Below are 26,198 nucleotides of genomic sequence, written 5' to 3' on the forward strand. Positions count from 1 at the left end.
TCTGATCGTTAACTTCAATTGTACGGTGAACATTGTACGCCTTCCAAGAACAATTTGTGCATGGTTTGTAAAAAACGGTAATCAGTGCAATGCATCAGAAGTAGGAGGGCAGCGAGGTTTGTATTTTTAGCGCAAAAAAGAGCGCCAACCGACGTCGACCCCGGCGATTTTCCGATTCGAGATCAAAACAAAAGCCCCGATCAACCGAACAAGAATGGCACAAGTGGTCGAAAAGTCCTTACAGTCGGTCTCCACGGTCGAGGACGAGGACGACTTTGGGCCGAAGCTGATCGAAAAACTGGAGGTTCGTGAGGAGCTGCAGATCGTTTCGCGAAAAAACATGTTTAAACCGAAATTCTAACCTCTTTGCTCGCTTGCAGGGAAATGGTATCACAAGTGGCGACGTTAAGAAGCTTGCCGAGGCGGGCTTTCACACGATCGAAGCGGTAGCGTTCGCTCCCAAAAAGCAACTGCTGGCCATCAAGGGCATCTCGGAGGCAAAGGCGGACAAAATTCTGCAGGAAGCGGCCAAGCACGTTCCGATGGGCTTTACGACGGCCACCGAGTACCATCAGAAGCGGTCCGAGATCATACAGCTGACGACGGGCTCGAAAGAGCTGGACAAACTGCTCGGCGGTGGCATCGAAACCGGTAGCATTACGGAGATGTTTGGCGAGTTCCGTACCGGCAAGACCCAGCTGTGCCACACGCTGGCCGTCACCTGCCAGCTGCCGGTCAGTCAGAATGGTGGCGAAGGGAAGTGTATGTACATCGATACGGAGGGCACGTTTCGGCCGGAACGGATGCTGGCGACTGCGGAACGCTTCAAACTGGTCGGCACCGAAGTGCTGGACAATGTGGCGTACGCCCGGGCGTACAACACGGACCACCAATTGCAGCTGCTAATGCACGCCTCTGCCATGATGGTCGAGTCGCGGTACGCGCTGATCATCGTGGACAGTGCGACCAGCCTCTACCGGACCGATTACTGCGGACGGGGTGAGCTCGCGGCGCGGCAATCGCACCTGGCCAAGTTTTTGCGCATGTTGCTTCGGTTGGCCGACGAGTTTGGGGTGGCGGTCGTAATCACCAACCAGGTTGTGGCACAGGTCGATGGTGCGGCCATGTTTAACCCAGACCCGAAGAAACCGATCGGTGGCAATATAATAGCGCACGCGTCGACCACTCGGCTGTACCTGCGTAAGGGACGCGGTGAGACGCGGGTATGCAAGATTTACGACTCACCGTGTCTGGCGGAGAGTGAGGCAACGTTCGCCATCAATCCGGACGGAGTCGGTGATGTTAAGGAGTGAACCCCCCCGTGTGCCACTTAGTTTTAGCCTTTACTTTCCACGGATATTTATCGTTAAATAAACAGAGTTGATAATATTTTTGTAAGTCAAATTATATCTGCAAATAATGCAAATAAGGGCTTGTCTTGGTTGGTTTTTGCAAAATGACCATTTCTCTTTTTCCTGCAAAAAAAAACCGCTCCTAATATGCTCGTTATACTTTATTACTAAATGTTGTATATATGTTTGCATTACATTTGTTTCGCATTATCAGTATAGATGTTACCCAGGGGAGAAAAGAGAAAGGAAATTAAAATAAAAACGGAGATACACGTAAAAACCACAACTTGCTTCTTGACCTCCACACGTCCTAATAACGCCTATAAAATCTTCCTACCACCGAGTTTTTTTTATTTGTTTCAATGAACTACCTTAAGCCTAGAACATCGTGTGTGTTTGTGGATCGTATAACAACATAGATCGAGAGTGATGGTAATCCGGAGGTAGCGGTGCGCGGTGTTAGTAAATGTGAGGAATTTTGTATCGTCTCGGCCGATACCAGATTGTGTCGATGAGGTCCAAAGTATGAGTGCGAATGAGCCCTACTGCAGTTTTCTATCAAAGCGCCATGATCACCATTGAAAAGTGTGGTGGGAACACAAAATGCACGTCCTATTTCTCCTTCGGTACTAATGGCTGTGACGGGTGACACGCCACAGCACGTGATACGTTTTATATTATCTCCCACAAACTCGTTTAAAAATGGTTGTACTATCAATTGTGTTTGTCCATCTCCTACCAAAACATACCCTAAACACATTCGTCTATGTGCACCGTTTGTTTGCCATTATAGGGCCCACCTCCGGGGCCAAAAATGCCATTTCTTATCATCTAACCCCGTTTGCTTGTGTCCTTTGCTTGGCCGATTTGTTTATTTTTGTTTTTGCTTTGTCGTTGAGCTTATGTGGGCATTCCTTGTAAATGGTTTGCCGAAAGCCAATCCTATCACTGGATTGCTCCCCGTGAAACCTCTGTGAAACCTGCTGATTACTGATGGTTGGACACGTTGTAAATGTGGAAGAAGGTGAACCAAAAAAGTTAGAGAAATCGTCAACGTTGATCCCGCGACGGCACACGCTCGAAAGGAATGAAAAAAGGGAACAATGGGTGAGCAAAAGAAACTCTAGTATAGAAGACAAAAACGGTACGGTGATAATCGTCAAACTTAAAGCGCCTCCGTCAATCATTTCAAATCTTGCTGCAGATGGCCTGCGATTGTCCTGAACGAACCGGGGAGCATCTCGAGAGGTAGATTCAGACCAGGGTCGAGGACGGCCAGCAGGTTGGCCTCCGACGCGTCACCCAACAGCTCCGCCAGCTGCGCCGTCGGTGTGCTGGACAGTGACTGTGGAATGCGGCTTCCGGCTACGCCACCGCCGTACGATGGCGACGGTATCTTTTTCGGGTCGAGCTGGCCCTGCTGGATGGCACGCCAGATCTCCATGTCGGTCGGTGTGAGCAGAGTCGGCGATACGGTCATCATGAAGTCGTCCATTGTCGATCCGGGCGATCCGTCCGGTTCGGTGAGGAACCGCTTGCCCGAAGGATCACCGGACAGTGGTTGGTGCGGCCGGCCATTGGCGAAACCATTATCCGTCTGGATGGTGAGAGGACGCACGATAGAGTCACTCAGTGGAGCCTGGCCACCGATCAGTGGATTGGTGGAGCTGAACAGTACGCCATTTTCTCCATCTTCGCCAACTGCGGAAAAAGAGAGAGAGAGAGAAGACTCGACATTAGCAAAACTTTGGACAACTCAACACAAAAAAGAATGTGGGACAAACTTACGGTTAAACAGCATATCCACGTCATTCTTAACGATGTCGTCGTCGGTGTCCATCGGCAAGCATTGGACCGTGTCGTCGATGAGGGTTTCCGGTGGTGTCAAGGGAATAGTGGTCTGTAAGAACAAAACCAAACGGATTAGGGCGAACGATTGTAAAGCAGTCAATTGGCTCTAAATGTGGTTTCTTTCTCTTTCTGCGTGGTCGGTTTGTGGTGGACTTTAGGGGGGCTTAAATGCGCTTCATACGAATTTTCATTATGAGAAACTAACTAAGCAACTAATGCCATTATAAAACTATCCAAAAGAGAGCAGCATGATTTGGTAAAACCCATTTATCGTTTGTTAGGTAAGCATTGAATAAAAAAAAATATTGAAATTCTTTCAGAAAATGGGCAATTTGTGCCTCTAATACTGGCACATCGCCTTCATCGCATCAATTGTTGGTTTATGACGCGGACACAGTTAATAAATCATGGTTTCCTTTTTTAACGGTTGTTTGGTAACGTCTGCTTGGTTAAAATTGCCTTATCTAACTGTTTAAAATATCGTTCTAATTCGTAAAATTGAACATTTAGTCTCATTCCAATCTCATTTTCAATCTTTAGCATTTTAATCGTTGACTCGATTGAACAAAAATTCCAGTTTATCCGCCCGGCGATATAGCGGATTTGTTCCATCAAAAAGCTTGAACCACCATCGAACGGTGCAGCGTCAAACCTTCATCGGATTTTACAGAGCACGTATCGATCAGTATGTGTGTAGGCGCATAAATGCCATACCGTTACACGGAACGAGGTCATCCCGGGTCGCCATGTACCGAACCGGAAGCCGAGCCGAAGCCAAAGGAAACCCAACAGTTTTCCAGCAACCGCGAAGGCGTCCGTTAAAACGGCACAGCATGCTGCGAACAGTCCATGCCATCATGTGACCAGTCCGAGTGGCAGGGCTTTTCAAGCAATTGCAGTACACCGTGCGCAACGAAGGGACGAAAGTTCAACATCCTCTCGTCGAGTGCACACCATCGGAGAGGCCCGAAGACCCCTGTGCCACAAAAGGGTACCCTACAATCTAGGACTTGCAGAGTAGAGCACCAATAGCAGCGTGGCTAAACGTGAGATTACACATGGCGCTGCTTTCTCTCACTTTCACTCCGCGTGCGGCGAGTGAGAGTTTCCCAAAAGCTAGACATAGTTTCTCTGTGACGTCACTGAAGCCGGTGACGTCATCGTTCGCTTCGGGTCCGAGTGGCCCGAGAAGGAGAAGTCCACAACACGAAAATCACCGAACATCGAGTATTCTGCTTGCGCTTTCGTTCGGCGCACTACGACCACTAGTGGCGCGTTACCCGTAGTAGTAGTAGAGCATAGGATAGGGTTCCCCGCCGAAGCAGGATTTGGCCCACTTTCCCGCCTGGAGTGTTGCGCCATAGCACGGCCACCATCGAAAGCGCGCAGACATGATGGATTGCTTTTCGAGATGAAGCTTGCTCTCTATCGGGCACAACATCCTGCTCAGGATGGTGGTGTTTGGTTACATGGCCTACTTTTGCTGTCACACTTTCGCAGCTGCTGCTGCATGCTGCACGAGATCTAGGTTAGGATGACAATGGGAAGATTATGATGAAGCGCCCTTTTTGTTGCCCAAATAAAGTCTACGGAAACCAAACGCCAGAGAGTGAAGAGAAAGAAAACACCATTTAGACAATTGATCAATTTTTGGGAAATTTATTTGTTTATTCTTTCGTTTTCATGCACCACTTGTGATTCATTCATCCTGATTGGACGGCCGTCCCGGCACGTCCATCCCGATCTTCCCCGTCCCACCACCACGGGGCAGCAGCCGTTCGATTCGATTCGCTTCCTGAGACCCTACACTCCTGTTTGCCTCCTGACCCTTGATTCGAACCTATAGCACTTTTCTACGCTGCTACGCCTCGTTTCGGATTGCACCGGGAGGCCCTACGGAACTATTTCGATGGAGTAGCGTGTTTTTTTGTCAGAGGTTTAGATAGTTTGCTTCCCACTGTTACCACACCCAATGGCCGCGCTGTTTGTGATAGTTGGTTTATGCTTGCGGCGTGCCCGGCGTTTCCGGCTAGGTCCTCTTATCATACGTGCCCAAGGATCATTTATTGCGTATTCAGTATATGGATTTCAGCCGCCGCCGTCGGTTTATATCTTCGGTAAAAACATTTACCAATACTTACTTGGAACCTACTGCTAGAACTTGATTAATCATATAAGTCTTTTGGAATAATTTTTTGCCCCTGGGGGTGGTTTCTGTTGCGCCGTGAACCCGCGCCGGTTCACGGGCCGGGGGAACGAGCGTTGAAGCGAATTCGTTTCTCAGTTCTGAACTCTAACGGGTGATCGGTGTCCGGTCGCTGTGTGTGTGTGTGATTGATTGGTAATTTTAATGTTTAGATTTAGTTTCCATATTCCCTCCTCCTATTTTGTTTTCTTTATGGTCTTACAATATGGTACGAATAATGGCGACATTTAAATTGCATTTTTGATGTTGCTTACGCGGTTCGTGTGACAAGATAAACGGAGACGGCGCTCCTGATTAGGAGAGGGTATTGCATGGGCGCTGTTTTAGCTTTAGTGCTCGCCTTTATCAATATCAATATTACCTCAAGATTGCTACCAACTGCTGGTTTAAGATTTGTTTAGCTTAACTACCGTGAGGGAAAAGATTGAACATTGAAAAACTACGCGTTAGATTCGTTCGTAATTATTTGCATATCTTTACGCCGCTAGTTCTAATAACTGTGCACCAGAAGAAGAAAGAAAAAATACGCGACAGTTGAAGGAGAGAGAAAATATAAACCTTCTTTTCGGTTGCGAGCTGGGCATTTCGGTTGCGAGCTGGGTGCTAACCAAAACGAAAACTCCAACTTATATTCTTTTACTAAACAGGGACGGAAATCTTTTCGTTAAACTTTTCCACCGGTTCCGGTTCCATTCGTTTGGCCAAAAGATTAAATCTTTCACGCGCAACGCAGCAGTTCTTTTGTTAATGTTTTTGAGTTACAACACACCACAAACTTCGGTTCGGTAATTCGCTTTGCTTGTAATGATTGTATTATTTTTTTCCATTTATTAATTTTGTGTTGCGATTTGTTTGTTCCGTCCTTGCTTCTGTCTCGTCTCGGTGGTTCTACGGGGTTTGGATAACACGCTTCACATTCGGGGAGGGTTCATTTTTTCAATTGCACATTTTAAGCTGTCTCTCAGATCTGCTCGATGATGACCGATAGTAATTACTTTCGGCAACTGCTTCCGCTGCCTTTCTGACCGGGGTTTTCCGACGTGCCGCCGAAGCCAAATATGGCCTTATTTGATTTACCGCTTGCTTAACTCTCACTAACTAATCACAATCCGCTGCCAAATCCGCCAACGCAAACGCCACGCTGCTCAACACAACTTATACCGGCCATCATGTGTATACACAATAGTAAAACAACCGTTTGCAACCCCCGTTCCGTTCTCTGCCTGCGTGGTTTCCTGTGGACTCTGGCCTAATCAGTTCTTTTGTTTCAGAGTATTGTTTAATGCGTTTTTTTGTGTTGCTTGCAGTTACGGCGGTTGCGCGTGTAAAACTTTGCATCCATTTTTATTGGTTCGCGTCCTTACGTAAGATAAAATATATAAAGCCACTTGGGTGGCTTCTTTCTGGATGAACTGTTCGAGGTAATCCTTTATCTCCTGTCGTACTTGGCCGGCGTACGGAGCAATCAAAGTGCGTTTTTTTGGTGTTAAGGTTCGTAACCGAAAACAATCCACACAAGAAGGTCCAGTTGCGTTCACACAGAAACGGGACAAATGTTCCTAGACAAGACAACAGTACATTAACTAAGCGGGAACTAATTGTTAAATAACAGTAAATAAAACGCATTCTCAGATAACAGTAACAACCGAGTACGAATAAAAATGATCCGTTTTTTGTTCGCTTGGCATCTGACAATATCTGTGTTTTGGTTTCTAATTTTATGATGTTCCAAAGCATCTGCATATCGAGCCGCCAACGTCGAGAATCAACAATCCATTCTTTTCTTTTCTTTTCTTTTTGTTTGTTTGGTGTACTATATTCCTTTTGTTTCATCACTTTCGTGTTCTGCTTAACTTTGATATTTTGCCACATTTAGTCCAACACTTACAACATTCTTTAAACTTCAACTCGGATAACATTCCAATCGCGTAACATGCCCCCTATCTATCCTGCCCGGTTCCGTTTGCCCTCCAAATCTCTGATTCTAACACGATCGCGCTTCTTACTTTCGGCTTACAGCTTTCGGGGGGTACTGTAATAGTGAGTGCGGGAATAAATAAAACGAGACATAACACTTATCCGATGTATCAGTCAATCCTAAGTTTAATTAGTTGTCTCCTCGTATAAGTATGCTTTTCTCCTTCTGCCTTATTTAATGAAATACGCGCCAGCAACGCGTTACACTCCGACATATTAATGATGATGATCGTGACGGCGGCATTAGTGTGCTGTTGCTGCCTGGTTTTCCAATGGGTTTATCTGCACTGGGCGGTCACAAATCGTTTGATCGATTACCCGCTAGTGCCATCAACTTTGACTGAGATTGACGCACTACCTCTTCCGGTAGGCTTCCGCGCTTACGATTGATAAGATATATTCGTGTATAATTATTATTCTCTTATTCGTCCGGTCATCCGGTTCTACTCATCATAAGTGTGTGATTTATGCCTTGCGTAGTGTCTGCCGCTCACAATACACATTTTATCGGGTTGAAGCAGTGAAACAAACAGAAAACGTTACTTTTTCCTCCATAACTCTAATATTTCATTTCGATAGCATAGCATTTAGGTTGCGTTTAAGAAACAAGCTCTAAGTTGTTTACCCACGCCCCGAGGGCCGCATGCGGGTCTAGCGTTAAGGAGGATGTTGTAAATGTGAATGTTTCAATTTTAACAGCTTTCTGTCTCGTGTTCTGTCATATTTTGTCGGAGAGGCCGGTTTCGATCAGTACGCACACGCACAGTTTGACTTCCACTCTATCGACGTCCAGCATCACATCCACTCTAGGTCATATATACGTTTTTATATATATTTTTATATGTTTAAAGCTTATTGAAATATTGTTGTTGTTTGGTAGTGATTACCGTGGCTATTTAGTGGTTTGCGATTGCCGTCTTCCTTCCGCCGTTGGCAGTGCTACGTTTATTTCACTGTCTCTGTACACCGGGTACCGGGACCCCGCTGGCCGGAACCGTCGCGGTTCACCCCAAAGCATCACTACTACTACGCACCACACCGCCGGGTAATAAAATGCTTTCGGTTTAAAAAATCCATAACTCACGCTCTTAAAGTAAAAATATTCTGTGTATCGTAGATTTGTACGTCGAGTTTACGCTTGGATCCTGAATGAAACTCATCTGAAACCATTGCACTACTGGCCTCCGCTTCCCACCACACTGTGCTGCCGCTGTCCACCGCTGTGTATTACGTAGTTGGCAGAGCTCCGGCGGCGGCAGCGGCAGCGGCATTCCTTTGGCAACTACGCCATTAATGAAACGGCAACCACCGGTGCCGGTGGTGGCGGTGGTGCCTGCGGTGCACCGTGATGTAAGACGGCCCCCGGAAAGGTCTCCACACGTCTCCGATTCACAATTCAGACTCAATTCAGCCGCCGCAACACGCCGCAAACAAAGGTCGCCCGAGGGGAGCATCATTTATCGCGGGCAAAACTATGACCAACACGGACCAAGAAAGCAAGGGTTGCGGCCGGCGGTTTTGATAGTGTTTTGCTAATTATATAACACACGGGACACAGAGAGCGTGCGCGAGAGAGGGGCTTGCTTCCGGGGGCTATTTATACGCCACCTTAACTCACGGCTCGTGGTGGGAATCCGCCGCGCGATCACGAGAGCACGCGATCTTTGCACGGCCTGCAGCCTGATGCACTGTGTGTGCTGATGGTGTGTTGGACGCGCACCGCAACACCGGACACACCCTCTTCCCGTGGGCAGGAATTGTAGGAAAATTCCCAACCAAAGATCAGTGACACGTGCGTTGGTCGGTGGCAATGGAGGCGCCTGGTTACCAGTGTGTGCGTGTGTGGAAGCTGGAATGCAGAAGTGCCGCGCCGCTGCGGCCACTGGGCCACCACCTACCACTTCAAGCTAACTTAAGAGGGATAAACAAACAATTTCTACTCAATTCGTCTACTCAATTGTTGTTGTTACGTTTTGTTTGCACTTTTCGTTCCATTGTACGATGGTTCCGGTCTCCATTTGTTCGGCGCCAGAGACAGAGAGACAGAGGTATATTTGTGTATGTTGTTTTCTGTTTACTATGTTTACTGTTTTCGATTTGTTTCAAAGAGGTAATACGTTTCCCATACGTTATTGATATCGGTGTTCGATGTTGTATAATTGTTGCTCTTTGCTGTTCTATTGCAAAAGGTTTCGCCTAGGTTCCTGCCCGCTCAGAATCCACACCGGGTTAATCTACTTTGAGAATGTTTTGTTTTTCTTCTTGTTTTGCTTCATATACATATGTTCAGTATAATAATGCACACATCTACATATGTTTGCTTAGCTTTGTTTGAGGAGCTTACGATTAAACCGCTCGTCCCGCCTAAATCCTAACACACAGGTTCGGTTTCGGACACGATCCATCTTTACACGCTACCCCGCGTTTGGAAAGCTTGTAAAGTATTAATTGATTTCCACTACAGCACTGCGCGCCCGGAAATCAGGATTCCACACAATCCTGATGATGTCGCGCGTGATCCTGAGAACGACGCGTGAGCTGGGCTTGCGAAAAGACTACCTTTCGGGATTCGGGTTGTTTTATGTACTTAGAGGGAGAGATAGAGAGAGAGAGAGAGAGAGAGCGGTAGAGAGACCAATCTGCGTCCATTGGCCATCACGAAGAGCTTCTTGCTTGTTTAGAGTTTTGTTGGAAATTAAAATATGAACGAAGAACGAACAATAGTTTGGCCTGTGAGCTGATCTCGCCTCCGGGAATTTAGAGCTCATTCAGAGCTGCTGACGATCGATCTTGAGAATCCAGATCGGAAAGTATCGTACACGGACTGGGCGCATCGATTGGTTTGATGTTGTCATCCTTTTTTATATTAAATACAATTTATGTGCATATCATCGTAAAAAACCACGATCGAGAATTAAAGCTTCTACCATTTTCTTTTGTACACCGAAACGAAGCAAAACGAGCTGCTGGACAAAGGCCGGTTGGTTGCGCGTCCTCTTGTTTCTTTCGCTCTTGTTTTGTATGCTTTGTATTATGATTTTTGTACCTTTGGAGCTCACGAATAATTGTAACAAACGGCACGCAACAAACGGCCACCATCAACAACGGCCGCTGGCCGCCGCTGTGGTGACACGCTTTCGCGCCGCACGAAATATGCATGCATTGCATTTATGTTTTGTTTTGCAAAAATCATAATTACTCTCTAACTAACGCTCATTTCGCTCTTCGTTCAAGTCCTCTAATGCTGGCTCGAGTGCACGAAACTGTCGAAAGCTCTTTCGCGGTAACAGGTCAACCGGTAAACGGGGAATCGGGAACGAAACGGTAAACCAAAGCGAGGAGAATGGTAAAAAATTAAAGATAATCCTGCGCGAGAGACGCGTTAAAGACAACAATAAAATACCGGGAATTGATAACGACGAATGAAAGCCCAATAAGCGTTACAAATTAAAACAGATGTGTTTATTAAACAACTAGCAAAAACTAGGCGGCCTTTTAGGTGTGTGTGTGTACGTGTGTTGGGTTTCGCCTTCCCGACGCGCGCGCCCAACCAAGGATAACTTTCGGGAATTCGGGAGCGACGCGGAAGGATGGTACACGGAAGGCGAAACTTAACAGCGGACGATCGTACAAACGAATGAAATTACCGACCTTACGGGCTGCTGCACTGCGCCGAATGCATCGCCGCGCGGTTGCAGCAACTGAGCTCACCACACCTCCAGTACTAGACAGCAGCCAATGTGACCACCCGACGAGACCCCGACTCTGTTTCCGTGGCACAGCATGCCTTCTCCCAACACACTGTCTGTGTTTTTGTCTTGATTTCTCTTGATTACGCGCTAAAATTGTTCAACTGTTCCATAACGCCGCCGGCGCTCCGATCCGATCCGCTCTGCTCGGTGGTGCCCGCGCCCGCGCCCTCTAGTCTCTCTTCTGTGTTTCTGTACGACTTTTTTCCGACTTTTTAAACTATAAATTATATCAACTATCACAGTAATTGGGTTTTACACTTCGCTACTCCGTTTGCGTGAGCCCTATTATTATTGCGCTGCCTCACTGCTGCCTCCCTTTCTTCGCCATTTTAGCCCTCATGTTGGGCGCACTCTGTTTCAGTGGGACCGAGAGAGAGAGAGAGGTTTGTGTTGCCAGGTGCGTACACGAAGCGCACCTTTAAGTAACGACGTTCGTGACCCCCAGCAACACACGCCTCGAACCCACTGCTGCGGATCGGTGCCCTTTTCAACCTACCGCCCTACTCAACAACAACAACAACAACCTTTCGGAGTTTCTTCTAGGAACCCGCGCGTGCTGTCCCCGGGTTTCACTCTCTACTATGCTTTGGCCGCTTTGCTGGGACGGGGAAAGCAGCTGTAGCCCGCACTTACGTCGCAACCGCTGACGAGCAGGTTCATCAGCACCGAGTTACCGGACTGCTCCTGCAGCAGTCCCGCCGCACCGTTGGCCGCACCGTTGGGCCAGCGGCCACCGGCTGCGTCCTGCGCTTGCCGCGACTTAGACTTTAGCTTCTGTGGCAACGGCGACGGTGCCATCAGCTGCTGCAGGAGCTGCGGGGCCGACGTGCCGGTGGTAGCGCACGGTTTCAGGCGCTTGCACGTGTTTCCGGTGGCCGTTTCACCCGTGCCATCGTTCGCACGCTTATTGTTGCCATTCACGGACGAACCGGTCGGTGCCTTTTTGGTGGCGGCGGCCTTTACGAACGACGCAACCACACTGCTGGCGTTGGTGGGCGGCTGGGCGTTCAGTTTGCCGGTGACACTGTTGCTCGTTCCGTCGCCAGCGTTCAGCTGGAGCAGGTCGTCGAACTTCCACGTGTCGCCTACAAAAAGGATGCACGTAAATCAGTGTTATGGTATGGTTAGACGACACACTGGGTTTGGCTTAGGTTGGTGTGGAACATTCTGTACCGATGAAGGACGCGTTTAGGGATTGGACAAAACGGATTGCAAGGATCCCGTGGGATATCCATTCCGCTCGGTAATACCGGCGTGCGTGTGCCAATTCTCACTCGCGTGAACGACGGCGAGCGATCGATTTTAGTGAACCGGGCCCGACCCGCACGCCACCGATCCGGCGCGGCCACATCGATGGGAGAGCGTTGCGATATAAAAAGAATTTCCCGTTTATTTTCGTGTTCTGCGCGCGATGCTGCCCCGCGTGCGCTCTCTTTCTTTTCTGCTCATTCCCTGTTGCGCCACCGTCACGCCCCACGTGGGGTGTTGGCTTTTCACTTTCATTTTCCTGCAATTCCCGCGGCTACGGATATGGGTCTACCGCCTACCGTTCGATGAAGTATGCGAGGTTTTAGTGTGCTTAAAGGGAGAAAAAACCGCTACGAACGCGGCGATGCAACTCGTGCAACGGACGCTCCGCGCGGACTATGTTAGGGAAACTCAATCGGATGACTGTGTACCGTTTGCGGCACATCACCACAACCTTTGTTGTCGTTTTGTAACCGACCCGTACCGGCAAAACAAGCAACGGAACGAACGGTTCGGTAACAGAACACTCAAGAGTCCCGGACGGAGGCCGGAGTCCGCTATGCGCATCGCACCGCATTCGATGCAAAGTGTCATCGTCGTCGGTGAAATGCGATCCCGATCCACCCAGCCCCTTTGGGCCGCGGACCAGCGAAGCGCGACGCGGATGTACCGACGTCGATAGGCCGCACCCAACACGGGCGACCGTTGAGAGCAAACGTGGCTCGCGGATCCAACGTTCGAGTCACGCGGTGGAAGTTTTTAAAAATATCGGCCCGCCGCTCGCAAAGATGGAAATCAACACGGCGGCGCTAGTTAGTACCGGATCAGCTGAACCGATCCCATTCTCTGCATCCCATCGGCATCATAACTCGGGGCGCTTCTCGGCACCCGTTTGAACATCGAAGCGCGCACCACGGTTCTTCCGTGGGTGGTTCCTCTTTTTGGATGCGACGTCTCGATCTGGTTCCATCGGACGCACTTCTGCCGTTGCTTCGGGATGCTCCATCAATATCGGGGGAACTATTTTTAGCGAGCGCAGTGCTCGATTTGCGCGTTCTAACGGGATCGAAGACGGCGGCGCGCGGCGGTGTCATTATAAAAACCCGTGCGATGAAGAAAGTAGCGGGAAAAAAAAAAGAAACACCCAAAATAACGTCGTGCCGGGAAGCGAAACCCGACGACAAATACGGGGTTTTAGAAGAAAAAAAAACCATTTCATCCAAATTAAAATGGCATACGATCTCCGCCGCGTGCAGCGCGCTATGATCTATGTACACCGCGCGCGCCGGTTACCATGGCGGCGGATGTAATGAAGCAATGGAGAGTTGTGCTGTCAAATGGTACATCTTTCACCGGGGCGGTGGTTTCCAATTTAAGCCAAATGCTACGAAAATAACCAAACAGACATTTATGGGAATTTGGTGCGAATTACGTTCTCAAACAAATAGGTGCCACCTCTCGATGGGTGACACCAATTCCTGCCAGGGAGTATGACATCTCCATCGCATCGCCGGCCCTGACCATGACTGATTCCTGACTGTTTGGTGTGGCTGTATTTTGCACCATTTACACCAGCCAATGTGCAGCACCCATTTGCACCACTTGGCCGGTGGCTACCAATTATCACCCAGCGACGGTGGAGCACCAGGTACGCTAATTGCTGGGGTGTCGCGATCCCCGTGTGAAATCGTTAGGAGGTGTCTAAAGATAACTTTACAAGGCCAGAGAGCCTCGGTTTCGATATGCTTGTTTCGCCGCGCGTCCTTGGGCGATTTGGTACAGAATGTTTCACACCACCCGCCGGAATGGGACTACCCACTACCGGTTAATTTCTACAAAGGGGGTTCAGTGGCAAATTTTCCACGCCCCGTAGTAGTGCTCTGGCGCACTACACTTACATAGCTTTACGCTGGCCGTAGGTATCACAACCATCGACTGCTGCTGCAAGCTATCCTGTTCCGAGAGCTTGATGCGCTTGTTGGTGCTAGAACCCGTTTCCGGTTGTTGCCCACTACTGAGCTGCAGCTGCTGCTGGTGGTGGTGGTGCTGGTGGTGGTGCTGGTGGTGGTGCTGTTGTAGTGACTGATGGGTGGTATTGTGTTGTGGTTGCTGCTGCTGATTTGACGGATTGGTGGATCGTGGTATTGCGTGTGCTATCAGTATCTGATTGCTGACATTGTGTGTACTTCCGGTGGTGGTGTGCTGGGGCACTAGATTTGCCGTTTCCGTTTGTATGCTGATGACACTACCGCCGCACAGTAGAGCCGCTAGGCTGGAGTCGATCGACGACGGTGCGGTGGTGGCCGCCAGCGTTGCTTTGCTGTCATCGTTGTCGGGCGACGACGCATTCGTGGCACTGACGCTGCTTCCGGCTCCGATCGTTACGTCCGTAATGAGGCCATGCTCCTGCTGCTGTCGGTGGCCCGCCGGAGTGACCGCCGGCGTGTGGTGGTTGTTATTGCTGCTGCCACCCGTCCCGTTTGCACCGGTCAGGGTAGTAAATTCGTCTTTGATGAAGAATTTGCCCGACAGCCCGAAGGCGCTGCCGATGGACGAGGCACCCGGAGGCCCTCCTTCGAGGCCGGTGCCCGGTGCCCCCCACAGCAGATCGTCCGAGGTGAGCAGGGGCAGATCGTCCACTTCGCTCATCGAGATGTACGGGGCCCGCATCGAAAGGTCAAGTTCGTCCATGTTAAGGCTCATAAATGCAAGTTCGTCCTCCGGGAGCGAACCGTTCGGGCTGCACAGCGACGGTAGGCTGCTACTTTCAGGGCTCTAAAACGCAGAGAGAGAGAAATAAGGGGACACAAGTTAGAGTTAGCACAATCAATGCTACAATCAATACCGCCTCCAGCTTTGGGCCGCCTGCGTGACACACGGAATCAAAAATCGGATTGACAATTCGGGTAGGGAGTACAGAAAGCACCTCACGTGCGCCACAGCTGGGCTTTCGCTTTCCGAGGAGTTTGGTAAACACAGTTAGCTCCCTCGAAAAAAAAGGAAAGATGGCACTACTGTTTCGTCGAACGTGCGCTGAATTTTAACGAGCTCCTCCTCCGTGGCCGAGGACGACCTGGACCGTAATGCCACACCTAAATCCTCCCAATGAAACCGCGTGTGTGTGCCGCCGGTGTCCCATTATTTCGCACCAGAGTCGCATTCCTAACCTAAATATTCCGACGGTGGCGTCCCCGTTTCAGAGGCTAGTGGTGGTGATGGATATACCCAGCACGACAACGACGGTTATTTGATGCCAATTTCGCCCATCTTGAGCCCCGAAAGGACCCGAGAGAAGTACTGCGAAAATGAACTCTCATCGCCCGTTACTGCCGGCGTCGGGATTCCTGCGCGGGAAAAGGGTTAGGAGCGAATCTGACAAATTGCAAATGTTCGTCACGTGTCCCTAATCAACGCGCCCACCGGGTCGGGTCGGGTGCGTGTGGCAAGGAACATTTCTTCCAAAAGGTGTTCTAGGATAAGAACCGGCACACACGTGCGGTGCGAAAGCCCCGAATCAAGGAGGCGGTCATAATTTGATTGTTTTAAAAACGGCTCACCTACCGGGTCACCGGGTCTGGCAAACTAATCACGACGGCGTGAGCAGAATGTGCTCTGGAAATTAATAAAAAATGCTAATAGCCCTCCTGGCCTCGGCCCGGTTATCCGGTTTGGCGAAGATTGATAGTTTACAAGTTTGTGCGTAATGCGTAATGCCCGGCCCAAACAGTAGTCATAACTCAATCTAGATCGTTCTCTCAGGTGGGCGCCGCATATCGTTAGGGCAAGGTCCTGCCCCGAACAGCGCCACAGGCCGCTGACAAATGTTTCGCATCCATCATGGGGCCAGAGAGCCTGCGTGCGGCAAGCAAAACAATTAGAACCATAAGTTGCTTCGGTAAAGGATACTTTGCAGCACGTGACACGACGTAACACGTAGCCCACGGAAGTGGCTGCAATGTTACTAGTCTTTACGCCCCCCGTATGGTGTGGTGAGGATAAAAAAAAACTGAAAAACAATACCAAAACGACACACCACAACCTCCGCGTGTTTCACGCAAAACCAACCGACCGCAACGTAGCGCGCAGCTCGCAACGCTAATTGTTCCCGCGTTCCGCGAAACATGTCGATCCGCGCAGCAGCGCTGACGACGCTGCGGCCGCGAGATATATTAATTACATCTAATTGAACTGGTGTGGCTCCATCAGGCTGGTGCACCGTCGTGTTTGCTTTGGCTGTAACCTCGATCACTAAAACAAACCGAAGCTGACCCAGAGAACCCACCGTGGGCGGCTAATTTGATACAGCTTAATTTTGCTAAAACAACACGGAATTTCAGGCGCACCAGTCGTCGGCAGACCCGCGGCAAGGATGGCGTTGGATGCGGTCCGAGAAACGCCTCAAGGCAAATGGGCACCTAGGCGATACTAGGTGAAGGCAATCAGGCTCGGACCGAGACGGGTTGGCGAGCCACAATCGTAATCGAATTTAAACGATGCCCGTTGGCCAGATTATGATCCACTTCGTGGGCCAGGTGTGTGCTGCTAACTAACACATATCACAATCGCGAGCGAGTACATAACGCTCCGATACGATTATCATCGTCAGATAAGCTCCGTATCTGGGGTAGTGTCTCCCGACAAGGGCCGCCCAAGAATACGGAACTGAGTTTGGTAATCGTTGGCGCTCGTAAACAGCCTGCAGCCTGCTGATAGTGCACTCATCGGAATCGGCTGCTAATCGTCACAGCCCCCCTTTCGGCCGATAGCCGTGCCCCGTCATCTTGATAAGCGCTCTTCTCAGAGCCAGGGTTTGGTTTACTCAAACTGATCGCGTCAAAATTGCTGACTGCTGCCGATGTATTCGTGGCGTGACAGGAACATCCAGGAACCGCTTTTTCAGTCGCACATAAAAAAACAAAAAGACAGAATAGTCAGTCGGCGGCAGATAAGCTAATTGACATCAGCGGCGAACCTTATCAGCCGCGAGGTGGTGGTGTATATGCACCACTCTACACGGTCCAGTTTGGCGGTGCTCCGCCACACCTCTAACCTAACCCAAACCCTGCAGCAGCAACCCGACGGTCGTTGCTAGAGCGAGATAACGCGCGGAGGGGGGGCGCCCCGTGACACCACACTTTCGAGGCTCACGCACGGGCCACGGGCCGCGCGGCCTGGTGTTCTGTTCTAACGGACTGATAGGGCCCCCAGGGAAAGGGGCACTTTCTTCCCCTTCTTCGGGTTCGGCTCGGACTATTCGATTCGATTTTTGATTCCGCTTTTTGTGTGATCGGTGGCCCAGTAGAAGTTTGAGAGAGATTCTCCCGGACCTACCTTCGAGATACCGGGCGAGAGTAAATGCGGCGACGGGCTGACCTCGCTCGTTTCGTCCCGATAGTTGATGAACGGATCGTTGCTGGTGGTGTTCTGGATGGTGGTGTGACCGTCGACGGTAGAGACCGTGCTCGAGGCGGACGAACCGAGCCCGGATGTGGCCGACGGGGAGTTGGGATTGGACGATGACGACGACGACGACAAGGACGACGGCGACGACGACGACGACGAGTGGAGCGATCCGCTCGGTGACGATGGCACTGACGACGACGACAGGGACACGGAGGACGCGGGCGATGCGACCGTGGTGCTCGGGGACAGGTGGTGTACGCTCTGGAGCGTACGGGGCCCGTTACATTGTGTTCCGCCGTTGCCGGTTCCAGACGCAGGTGTGCTATTGGGGTCGGTTCCGGGAACGAGCGAACGGAACGCCGACACCGGTCCGCCGGACCCGGTGCCGGACTGGACCACCATCGGGCCGCAGTCCAGCCGGGTGTCCTGCGAGTCGAGCGAGCACAGTTCGTCCTGCAGCAGGGTGTAGCTGTCCGGCATGATGAAGTCTTCGAAAATTTCGTTGAAGAAGGTGCTCGACTCTTCCAGCGGTATGCACGCATCGCCCGCGGTCGGTGCCAGATGCGTTAGATCGTCCGGTTCATCTTTAAGCACTGAAAGCACACGAGAAGACGGAGGGAAGGTTAGTAAAATGAGGACACTCGGAAGTGGTTGAAGTTAGCGAGAATTGCTTCGGGAATTTTTGTAAAGCGGAACCAGAGAACTGTTTCAAGAAACCTCTATTTAAATGCAATATGTACAAGAGCAGAAAAAGGGAAAAACATGAGACCGGAGACCATTATCATAATAACGCCGAACCGGAGTGTTCCCCTCGGGCGCAAGCGGTCATAAAATTCCCGAGCCCCCCATGGGCATAGGAGCACTTGGAACGCATCGGAAGTTTGGTTCCGCGGAAAGCACCAGTGTGCTTTCTGTAACATCATTACCATTTGATAATTCGCCGGAATCGCCCCGAACGGTGATCTCGTTGGAGACGATTTGCATTATGGAAACACCATGAAGACCGGCGGCTTAAGCACCGTTACGTGGCCAGCATGTGCGATGAACTGACCCGTCTACGGTCTTCGGAAAAACGGCAAACAGGTACCCAACTTTGGCTTCTAATCGGATCGGGAATAATGTGAGAATCGAGATCCGGTCCTTCCGGAGAGTGATGTCAAAATTCACAGTGCGCACGGCGGCGTGATCGCCGCGTCGACGATCACGCACCGTGCGTCCTTCGGTCCTTCGGAGAGAAAGGCCACGGAAAGCCCACACTCCGAGTCGATGATGAACACACGTGCGCGGTGCGCGAGGCCACACGGGCACGGGCTCGGGAAATTTGTTCTATGTTCGTTGTATAAAAATAAAGCTTTTCAGAAGTTCCGGTGCTTTCGGTCTCGAACAGATTTCTATCTTCCACTCAGAGGTCGTCGCCGTAGGCAGTAGTAGTAGGCTTTGGGCGCGCCGGCGTTGAAGGTGAACTTTGATTTGAATATTCAAATTACATGATTATTTCGGTGTTTAAGGGTGTTCTGGGCTGCCACCTTTTCTCGTCCTTTCCGGCGTCCGGGGCCCGTTTGATGACGGCACGTGCGTCGGAATCACGCACCGCCGTCTATCCGTGTTGGCACCGTACCGTGACCGGGAAGGGGAACCCTGGGTGTGAGCCAAGATGCGAAAGTTCCAGTGATGTAAAGTTTTTAGAGCACAAACCCCTGACTGGGGGACTGGCCACTTTCTAACGAAGTAGCTAAATCACTCGCCAAACTAGGACGGATCTCGGACGTAAGTAGTGGCAGCTGTCAGAAGAGTTACACATCGACGACTGCCGGGCTGTGCAGCGCCGCCTGCTGGGATGTCACCCGAAGACAGACAGCAAATTGCCATGGGATCGGAGAGTGCGAACCCTTTTGCAGGTCGAAAGGGTATCCAAACCGGCCGAAGCGAGAAGCTTAACACCAGCAGGCGATAAAGAGCCTTGTAACCTTGTGCTCCTGTACAAGAATTTAGGCGATTCTGTGTGGTGCTGCCAGACAAGTACGGCACGATGGTGTCGTGCGATAATTTAAAACATCTTGATTATTTTCTTCTCCACTTGGTTTGCCATACTTTAAAAGGCGATGGCGTAATTCATCAAATTCTCGATGGCATCACGGAGCCACCAACGTCGTAACAACCGCGCACATCGCGAGAAAGAACAAAACCCAAGCCCTGGATTCTGCCTGATTCTCTGGGTCACGGGACCCGAAAAAAACCGGAAACCCTCGCACGTCGCGTGTAATGGAAGAGGATATAAAAAATAATGGCGTGATATGAAAATGACGGGTGCGCTCCGGCGAAGGACAACGCCGGAGAAACGGCCAGCTGGTCGCCGTGGGTAACAGGAGGCTCAGAGAGGTTTGATATTGAATCTAAAACACGCGCTACAAATCGTTTGCGGGCCCGGGACACTTATGTTAGGTTATGGGCTGGGTTTTGGGGGTCGTTTTTGCTCCATCCATCCGTCATCTCGGAGAGTGTGGTTCTCGAGAGTCCGTCAGCTTCTTTCGCTTCACCGGAGCTTGATGCCGAAAAATGTGCGGTCGGGCTTTACTTTATATGTGCGCGGCTTTCCATCTCTGTGAAGGATGAATAAATTGTCATTTTTGGGGATGCCAAATATGGCGAGTGAACAGGCTCGAAAGTGAGAGCAAGAGCCTTAAAATGTCAACCGTCGTCGTGATCGCGTTGACAGACAACATGGAAGAAGGCGGCATCCAGCCACTCGAGAGGACCTGGCCGCTTCATTCATTAGTCATTCCTCAAACTTTTCGTACCCCATTCAATTCAAATTTCATCCCAACTTTATCTCGGACGAGTGGCTCGAGCCGTGCCGAGCAGCGGAATACACTAAGTAGGGGCCAAGGCCCGAGTACCGCGCACAGTGTGACGAGGGTCTCTCTCTTGCGGCAGCATCCATCAGCCGTAGCTCACTAATAATCATGCTAGATGGTCGCTCGATAATACGATAAACGAGAAAGATGAATAAAGATTAACCGATAAAACTGGAGCCCGCCACCGAGCGTCCCCCGTGCAAGATGAAACCCCTCGCAAGACGCTCCAGTGGCTTCGAAAAGAGGACATTCGAGAGTCGCTTCCAAGAACGGCCGGTTGTGGCGCATCGCCGTTCTGGGCGATGGAAAATCATTAACCGAAATTTATTGTGCTCTCCTCGCCGACCTCAAGGATGAGGTCTGTAATCTTTTTACGCAGCAGCCTGTGCGCTTCCGGGAGGGTACCCTAATGAAAGGCTGTCGTCTCACAGTCAGGGACGACTGCTGGGAGTGTCAAGTTGAGCCCAGTTGAGGGCAGAAACAATCGTCGCAATCAGTAGCAGGCAACCCAATTCCCGAGAAAAGATGATACCGACCGTTTGCTGCGCCTCAACGAACCGAATTCCAGAAGGGCGTGGGTCCCTACTAAAGCCGGGAACGGCGACGAAAGGATAGCACATAAATCGGCCTGGGGATGGGAATCTAGGTCAGTGTAGCGGAGGAGCTTTACACAGTGTCTGCGCCGACGAAAAAAGAAACCGAGACCCGTGGGCATTCGGTGGTGGTCGCCAGTGACCAAACTTTGAACGGGACGTCACAGCCACAGCGCCGTTCGGAGGGAAAAGTTCCCTGCGCCGGAGGCACGCGTGGAATCCCTCATCGCCTGGTGCTCCATGGAAACTACCAGTGTTCGTCGCCAGCCAGAGGCAAAAAGTCGTTATGCTTTCATCACGTGACGCCACCACTTGGCTGCGCTCCGTTCGCCTGCGCTCCGTTGCGGCTGTCACTAACTGGCGGATTTGGTTTTATTTTTTCTTCTTCTGCCGGGGCGCGCCGGAACGGGGGAACCGATTGTCCCGCACCAGCACCACGGGAGCCGCGCTGGAGGCCATCGTTTTAGCTCATTAAATAGAAACAGGAGACGGTCTCCCGACTGCCACCGGAAGTCCACATCGTGGCGCGTCGTGACGTTATCGCCATTCTCGTTCGGGAAAAGGATGAGAGGAAGGCGACATTGTGGAGCAGCCAGGGTTTTGCGCTGCTGTGTGAAATAGAAAGTGCTGGCCGAAGGAGTTTGCTTTCCGTTGGGAAAACAGGACACCGCACGAAGATGGGAACTCGGGTGTGTTCGGCTCTCTGGGTGAAAAGATATTGTTTGCTAAGGTCGGATGGGAAAGAAATAGAAACACACAAAATGTTGGGGCAGGAAGTTTCCCTATAATAGGAAAACCTTAAGCATTTTCAACAACATTAAATTTATGTGTTGAATCTCATGCACGGTCCATAATAAGATAAATTAATCGAACGAAAACGAACTTTGACAGTAGCGGTCAAGATATTGGGACCACGCGGACTACTATGTTTATTTATTTGTTTGTTGACATCTCCATTGACAAATCTCATCACCAAGAGCAAGCCTCCAGCTCACACGACGTGAGAATGAGTGAGAATGAACAAAAGTGAGAATGAGCAACGCTAAAAGGCAAAGGCTTTAAGTTGATTATCTCCACTGCTGTCTACTAAACAGTTCTGCTCTCAGCAAAGCGCAAGTACCGTTCACACGAAGCATGGGGAATCAATTCTCGCTAACGCTACTAAGAAGGGGCCACCCTACCGGGCGCTACTTACTTGTCAGGCCAGGCTCTTCCTCGGAGAACATCAAGAATCCCTTATTCATATCTTCCGTCCGTGGGGCGAAGATCTTCTCGGTGGCGTGCTGGGGTTTGTTGCCCGCGCCGCCACTACCACTTCCACCACCAGCACCACCAGCGGTCGGCGGAGGAAGCGTCACGAACAGTTTCGCCGTCACGGACTGCAGCGATCCGGCAGATGATCCGGCGGCTGTAAGCTGCTGCTGTTCGCGCTTGATCGGTGCCGCAGACTTGGCCGCGGTCGGACCAACCACCGCCGACGGTAGGCTGGTAAAGATGGACGCCGTAACACACACCGGACGACGGTTGTTGCTTCCGGTCGCGAGGGGCGCTGCCTTCTGCAACGGAATCAGGTCACCACCACCGATGCCGCCACTGGCACAGTTTTGCTCCCGAAGGATACGATTCGCTGCTGCTGCTGCTGCTGGTGGTTCGGTAGCACTGGGTTGCTTCACACACACCACCACGTTGCCGCTGCCGGTGTCGAGCACCACACCAGCACCACTGACACTGACCACCAACGGTTCGACGGAAACGAGTTCGATTCCGTGGTTCGTCTGTGTTGCTGCTGCTGCAATCGGTTCTTCGTCTGCTGGCACTTTCACTAGCACGCCCGCCGCTGGCAGGATCACGGGCTTCGGGGCCGGCTGCTGTCCTGCGACAAGAAGTTCGGTGCTGCTGCCGCTACACACGGTATCACTTCCGGCGCTACTTGTGCACTCTTCGCGCTGCTGCTGCTGCTCACGTGCTTCCAGCTGTGCGCACGACAAAATGTCATCTTCGTTCTCCACACCACTGCAAAAATTGACAGGTTGACAAAATGACGATCAGTGAGTGAGCAAGGGAGCAAGCCTCCTCGGTGCACCGTGCACCGGACGTGTCACAGGCTCGCTCTCCCTCTCTCTCTCACACACAGCCACACGTAGCGCTCCCCAGGTTCATCACGTATCACGAATTTTGTTCACATTTTAGACATGTACTTCGGAAGAATCGGAATCGGAAAAGGAAGCAGCAACGAGACACGTCGTCGTGCTCGGCGGCTTGATCAAGGAATCTGGAGTTCATCTTTGTGGCGGTGATTGATAACACTCGGTCGGTCGGTCAGTTTGTCGGGTCGGGCGCCGGCAACACGCCATCATCAGCTGTGAAGAACCACGGACAAACATAGCACCACCACCGCTCTCCCAAGGGCGCCGCGGCGAGTGATTAGCGAACGAGCCGAGCGGCGGGGTCCTGTCGGTGTCGGTGGTGGCGAGCGCCACTGGCCTTCACCGTGAAAATATTTGCTGAAAACTGCGGGTGCCCCCGCACGGGCCGGGGTCATCGTTTCGTGAGAATGCGAAAATTCGACCCGCCATTCGGACACACGAAGGGTGCGGGAGACGAACCCTCGGGGTGCTCGGGGTGGAAAACATTTATCTTTACCGAGAGAGAGGCCCAACCGAACTCGGTGTTTGTGGCCACATTTTTCTGTTCCTGTGTGTGGGGGGGCTACAAATATGTTATTCGCATTTCATGGCGCTGTGCGACAATAACTGTCCACGCGCGCTCATTGTTGTCATAGACCGGGGATTTGCATTTGCAGAAGCTCCCAGAGCTCCCGCGAAATCTTTCGACCGGCTCTGGCGTGCGTGCCGGACACGCGTTCGCGCGATGCACGAAAACTCGCGATCCATGGCCGGCCGCCGAAAAGGCCAAAATAAACAAAGTTGCAGATAAATCGGTTTCTGCGTTTTTGCCAACCCGCGTACGGGCAGGGCATCGGTTTTTATTTTTCTCTCCTTCGGTGGACCCACCACCGAACGGAACGGATCGTAGCCTCCCTTCTTTGTCCGTCGTTGTCCGTAGTCGCAACATATTTGCCATCGCCCGTGAGCGCGCGCGTTGGGCGGCGGCTATTTTTAAAGCAACGCGCGATGCGCGCCGTTTTTTCTTGGTGCTGTTTCTTTTTTGCGAATTTTCCTCTCATCCATCAAAGTGCGCGAGAGATGAGCCCCTGCCGAAGCCGCAATCTTCGACTGTCCTCCTTCCGTTCTGTTGCTATACCAAACACAACAGACAGTGTGTGGTCGATCGAAAAGTTATGTGATTGTAACGTAAAAAAGATCAACAAAAAACTAGGTCCCAGGTGCCATTAGCCACAATTTAGGAGGTCACAAGTGTTGGAAGTTAATTTTGTCGGGGGCACTTGAGTCCCCCGCCCGGTTCGATCCGGTTCGGGAATGGTTTTGTTGTTCACTTCCAACCAGCAGCTTTCAGAAGTGATAATTCATCCTTCAAAAGGACTCTAGTTTCGTTCGCCAAGCAACGCGGCACGCACAAGTCACAGCATTGGCACCGTTGTTCCGCGATGTAGCGCACTTTCAATGCCAGTCTGCGCGCGCTCGGCTTAGCCGTCCACGATACGATTGGTCAAGATCGGACCAATGGCTAGCCTAGTGCCTCTACCGACACATTCTCTGATCGGAGAGGAGCATCGATGAGGTGTGGGCGCAACATATATTGTTTGGCCACTTTAATGAGGCGACCGACAGCGTGGTAAAGAGTTGCTAAATTTAAACACCACAACACGCGAAACCGACGACGACGACGACGACGGGGAAGCTACGATTGTTGGCTGTGGGTAAACTCGGTGGGTTGTCCTTCTATCTTGCCAGGCTTGCAACCCAATGGCCTGGCTGGCCAGCCAGCAAAACGATGTAAACACGATGTGCTTACATCACGACGGTGTCTTCAGGTGTCGCGCCAGAACCTGAAACAATTCGCAAGCAGGAAGCTGTCGCGAATCGGTTCCGTGCGTCCCGTGCTACAACCCCGGGGGACAGTTGGGGTCCAAAAAAAAAGCCAACCGGTCGGCTGAGTCACCCCCGAACAACCGGGGCGCGTGCAATTTTGGCCACCCCAAAAGGTTTGGAGGGTGCATGACACAACGTTCCACAAACCGGCGCGCAGAAGATGGAAATAATTGTTTCACCGAGCGGATGCCGGTCGCGGATCACGACACGCGGCGGCGTAGTATTGTTTGCGGCGGCCCCGCGTTCACGCGATCACGCGACGAGATCCAGTCCTCCAGGTGGAGGAACCCCTGTATTGTAACCCGACCGACCCATTGCAATAATTACGAAATAAGAAAACGACGAACGGCGGCATTGAATTGATCGAGGCTCCACCACCACCGACCGACCGACCGAACGCCGCGCGCGCCTCCGATACAGCGAAGACCGCGCGGAACACGTGCCGCCACGTTGCGCTGCGCGCCCTGTCATCCGCGGTGCGCGGTGAGTTGCCATTTTTTTTATCTTCTGATGCAATTGTGGAACGCACACAATCGTTATTGAGTGTGCCTTCGTCGTCGTCGTGGTGTCGTCGGCGTTCCAAGTCGGTCACCGTGGCCAGACAAATGACGTTAACTGGGGACGCGCCCACGAAAAGGGACCGCGACGCGCAAACAAGTGGTGCGTTGATTTGAGAATCTACTGCTGCTGCTGCCAGTGGCCATCTCGCAAATATGTGCTCGGAACTTCAACGGTCATGTAGTCGCGCTTCTCCATTCGCGGCGCAATAATGCATGCCGCTGCTACGGCCGGACGGCCGAATTGGTCGCGAGAGGGAGTTAGTTTAGAATAAATAGACACCATCGCGCTGCTTTTTTTGCGCCCATCTAATGTGTGCGATTCCCTCCTCGTCGGAACGGGCGGATCCGGGAACCGGGATGGGGAACAAACATACACACACACACGCGG

The 26,198-nt window shown here is 51.3% G+C and overlaps 2 protein-coding genes across 2 annotated transcripts in view; one reads left to right on the forward strand and one right to left on the reverse strand.

Annotated features, from left to right (window-relative positions):
* The first annotated feature begins 214 nt into the window (after positions 1 to 214).
* LOC128271916 (DNA repair protein RAD51 homolog 1) lies at positions 215 to 1,313 on the forward strand. Its single transcript, XM_053009599.1, has 2 exons — positions 215 to 304; positions 381 to 1,313. Exons 1-2 carry the CDS (start codon positions 215 to 217, stop codon positions 1,311 to 1,313), a joined length of 1,023 nt encoding a protein of 340 aa, XP_052865559.1.
* A 555-nt stretch (positions 1,314 to 1,868) lies between these two features.
* Positions 1,869 to 26,198, reverse strand: part of LOC128275421 (protein similar-like) — a 107,064-nt gene continuing 82,734 nt past the window's right edge. Inside the window, exons 7-12 of the mRNA XM_053013913.1 lie at positions 22,433 to 23,250; positions 17,718 to 18,382; positions 14,285 to 15,161; positions 11,772 to 12,223; positions 3,141 to 3,252; positions 1,869 to 3,053 (exon numbers count right to left, since the gene is read on the reverse strand). Of these exons, the coding sequence (XP_052869873.1) occupies positions 2,536 to 3,053; positions 3,141 to 3,252; positions 11,772 to 12,223; positions 14,285 to 15,161; positions 17,718 to 18,382; positions 22,433 to 23,250 (3,442 nt within the window). The 3' untranslated portion in view covers positions 1,869 to 2,535. The remainder of the gene's footprint in view (positions 3,054 to 3,140; positions 3,253 to 11,771; positions 12,224 to 14,284; positions 15,162 to 17,717; positions 18,383 to 22,432; positions 23,251 to 26,198) is intronic.

This window comes from Anopheles cruzii, chromosome 3 (genome assembly GCF_943734635.1).
Source record: "Anopheles cruzii chromosome 3, idAnoCruzAS_RS32_06, whole genome shotgun sequence".
NCBI classification, from domain to species: Eukaryota; Metazoa; Arthropoda; class Insecta; order Diptera; family Culicidae; genus Anopheles; species Anopheles cruzii.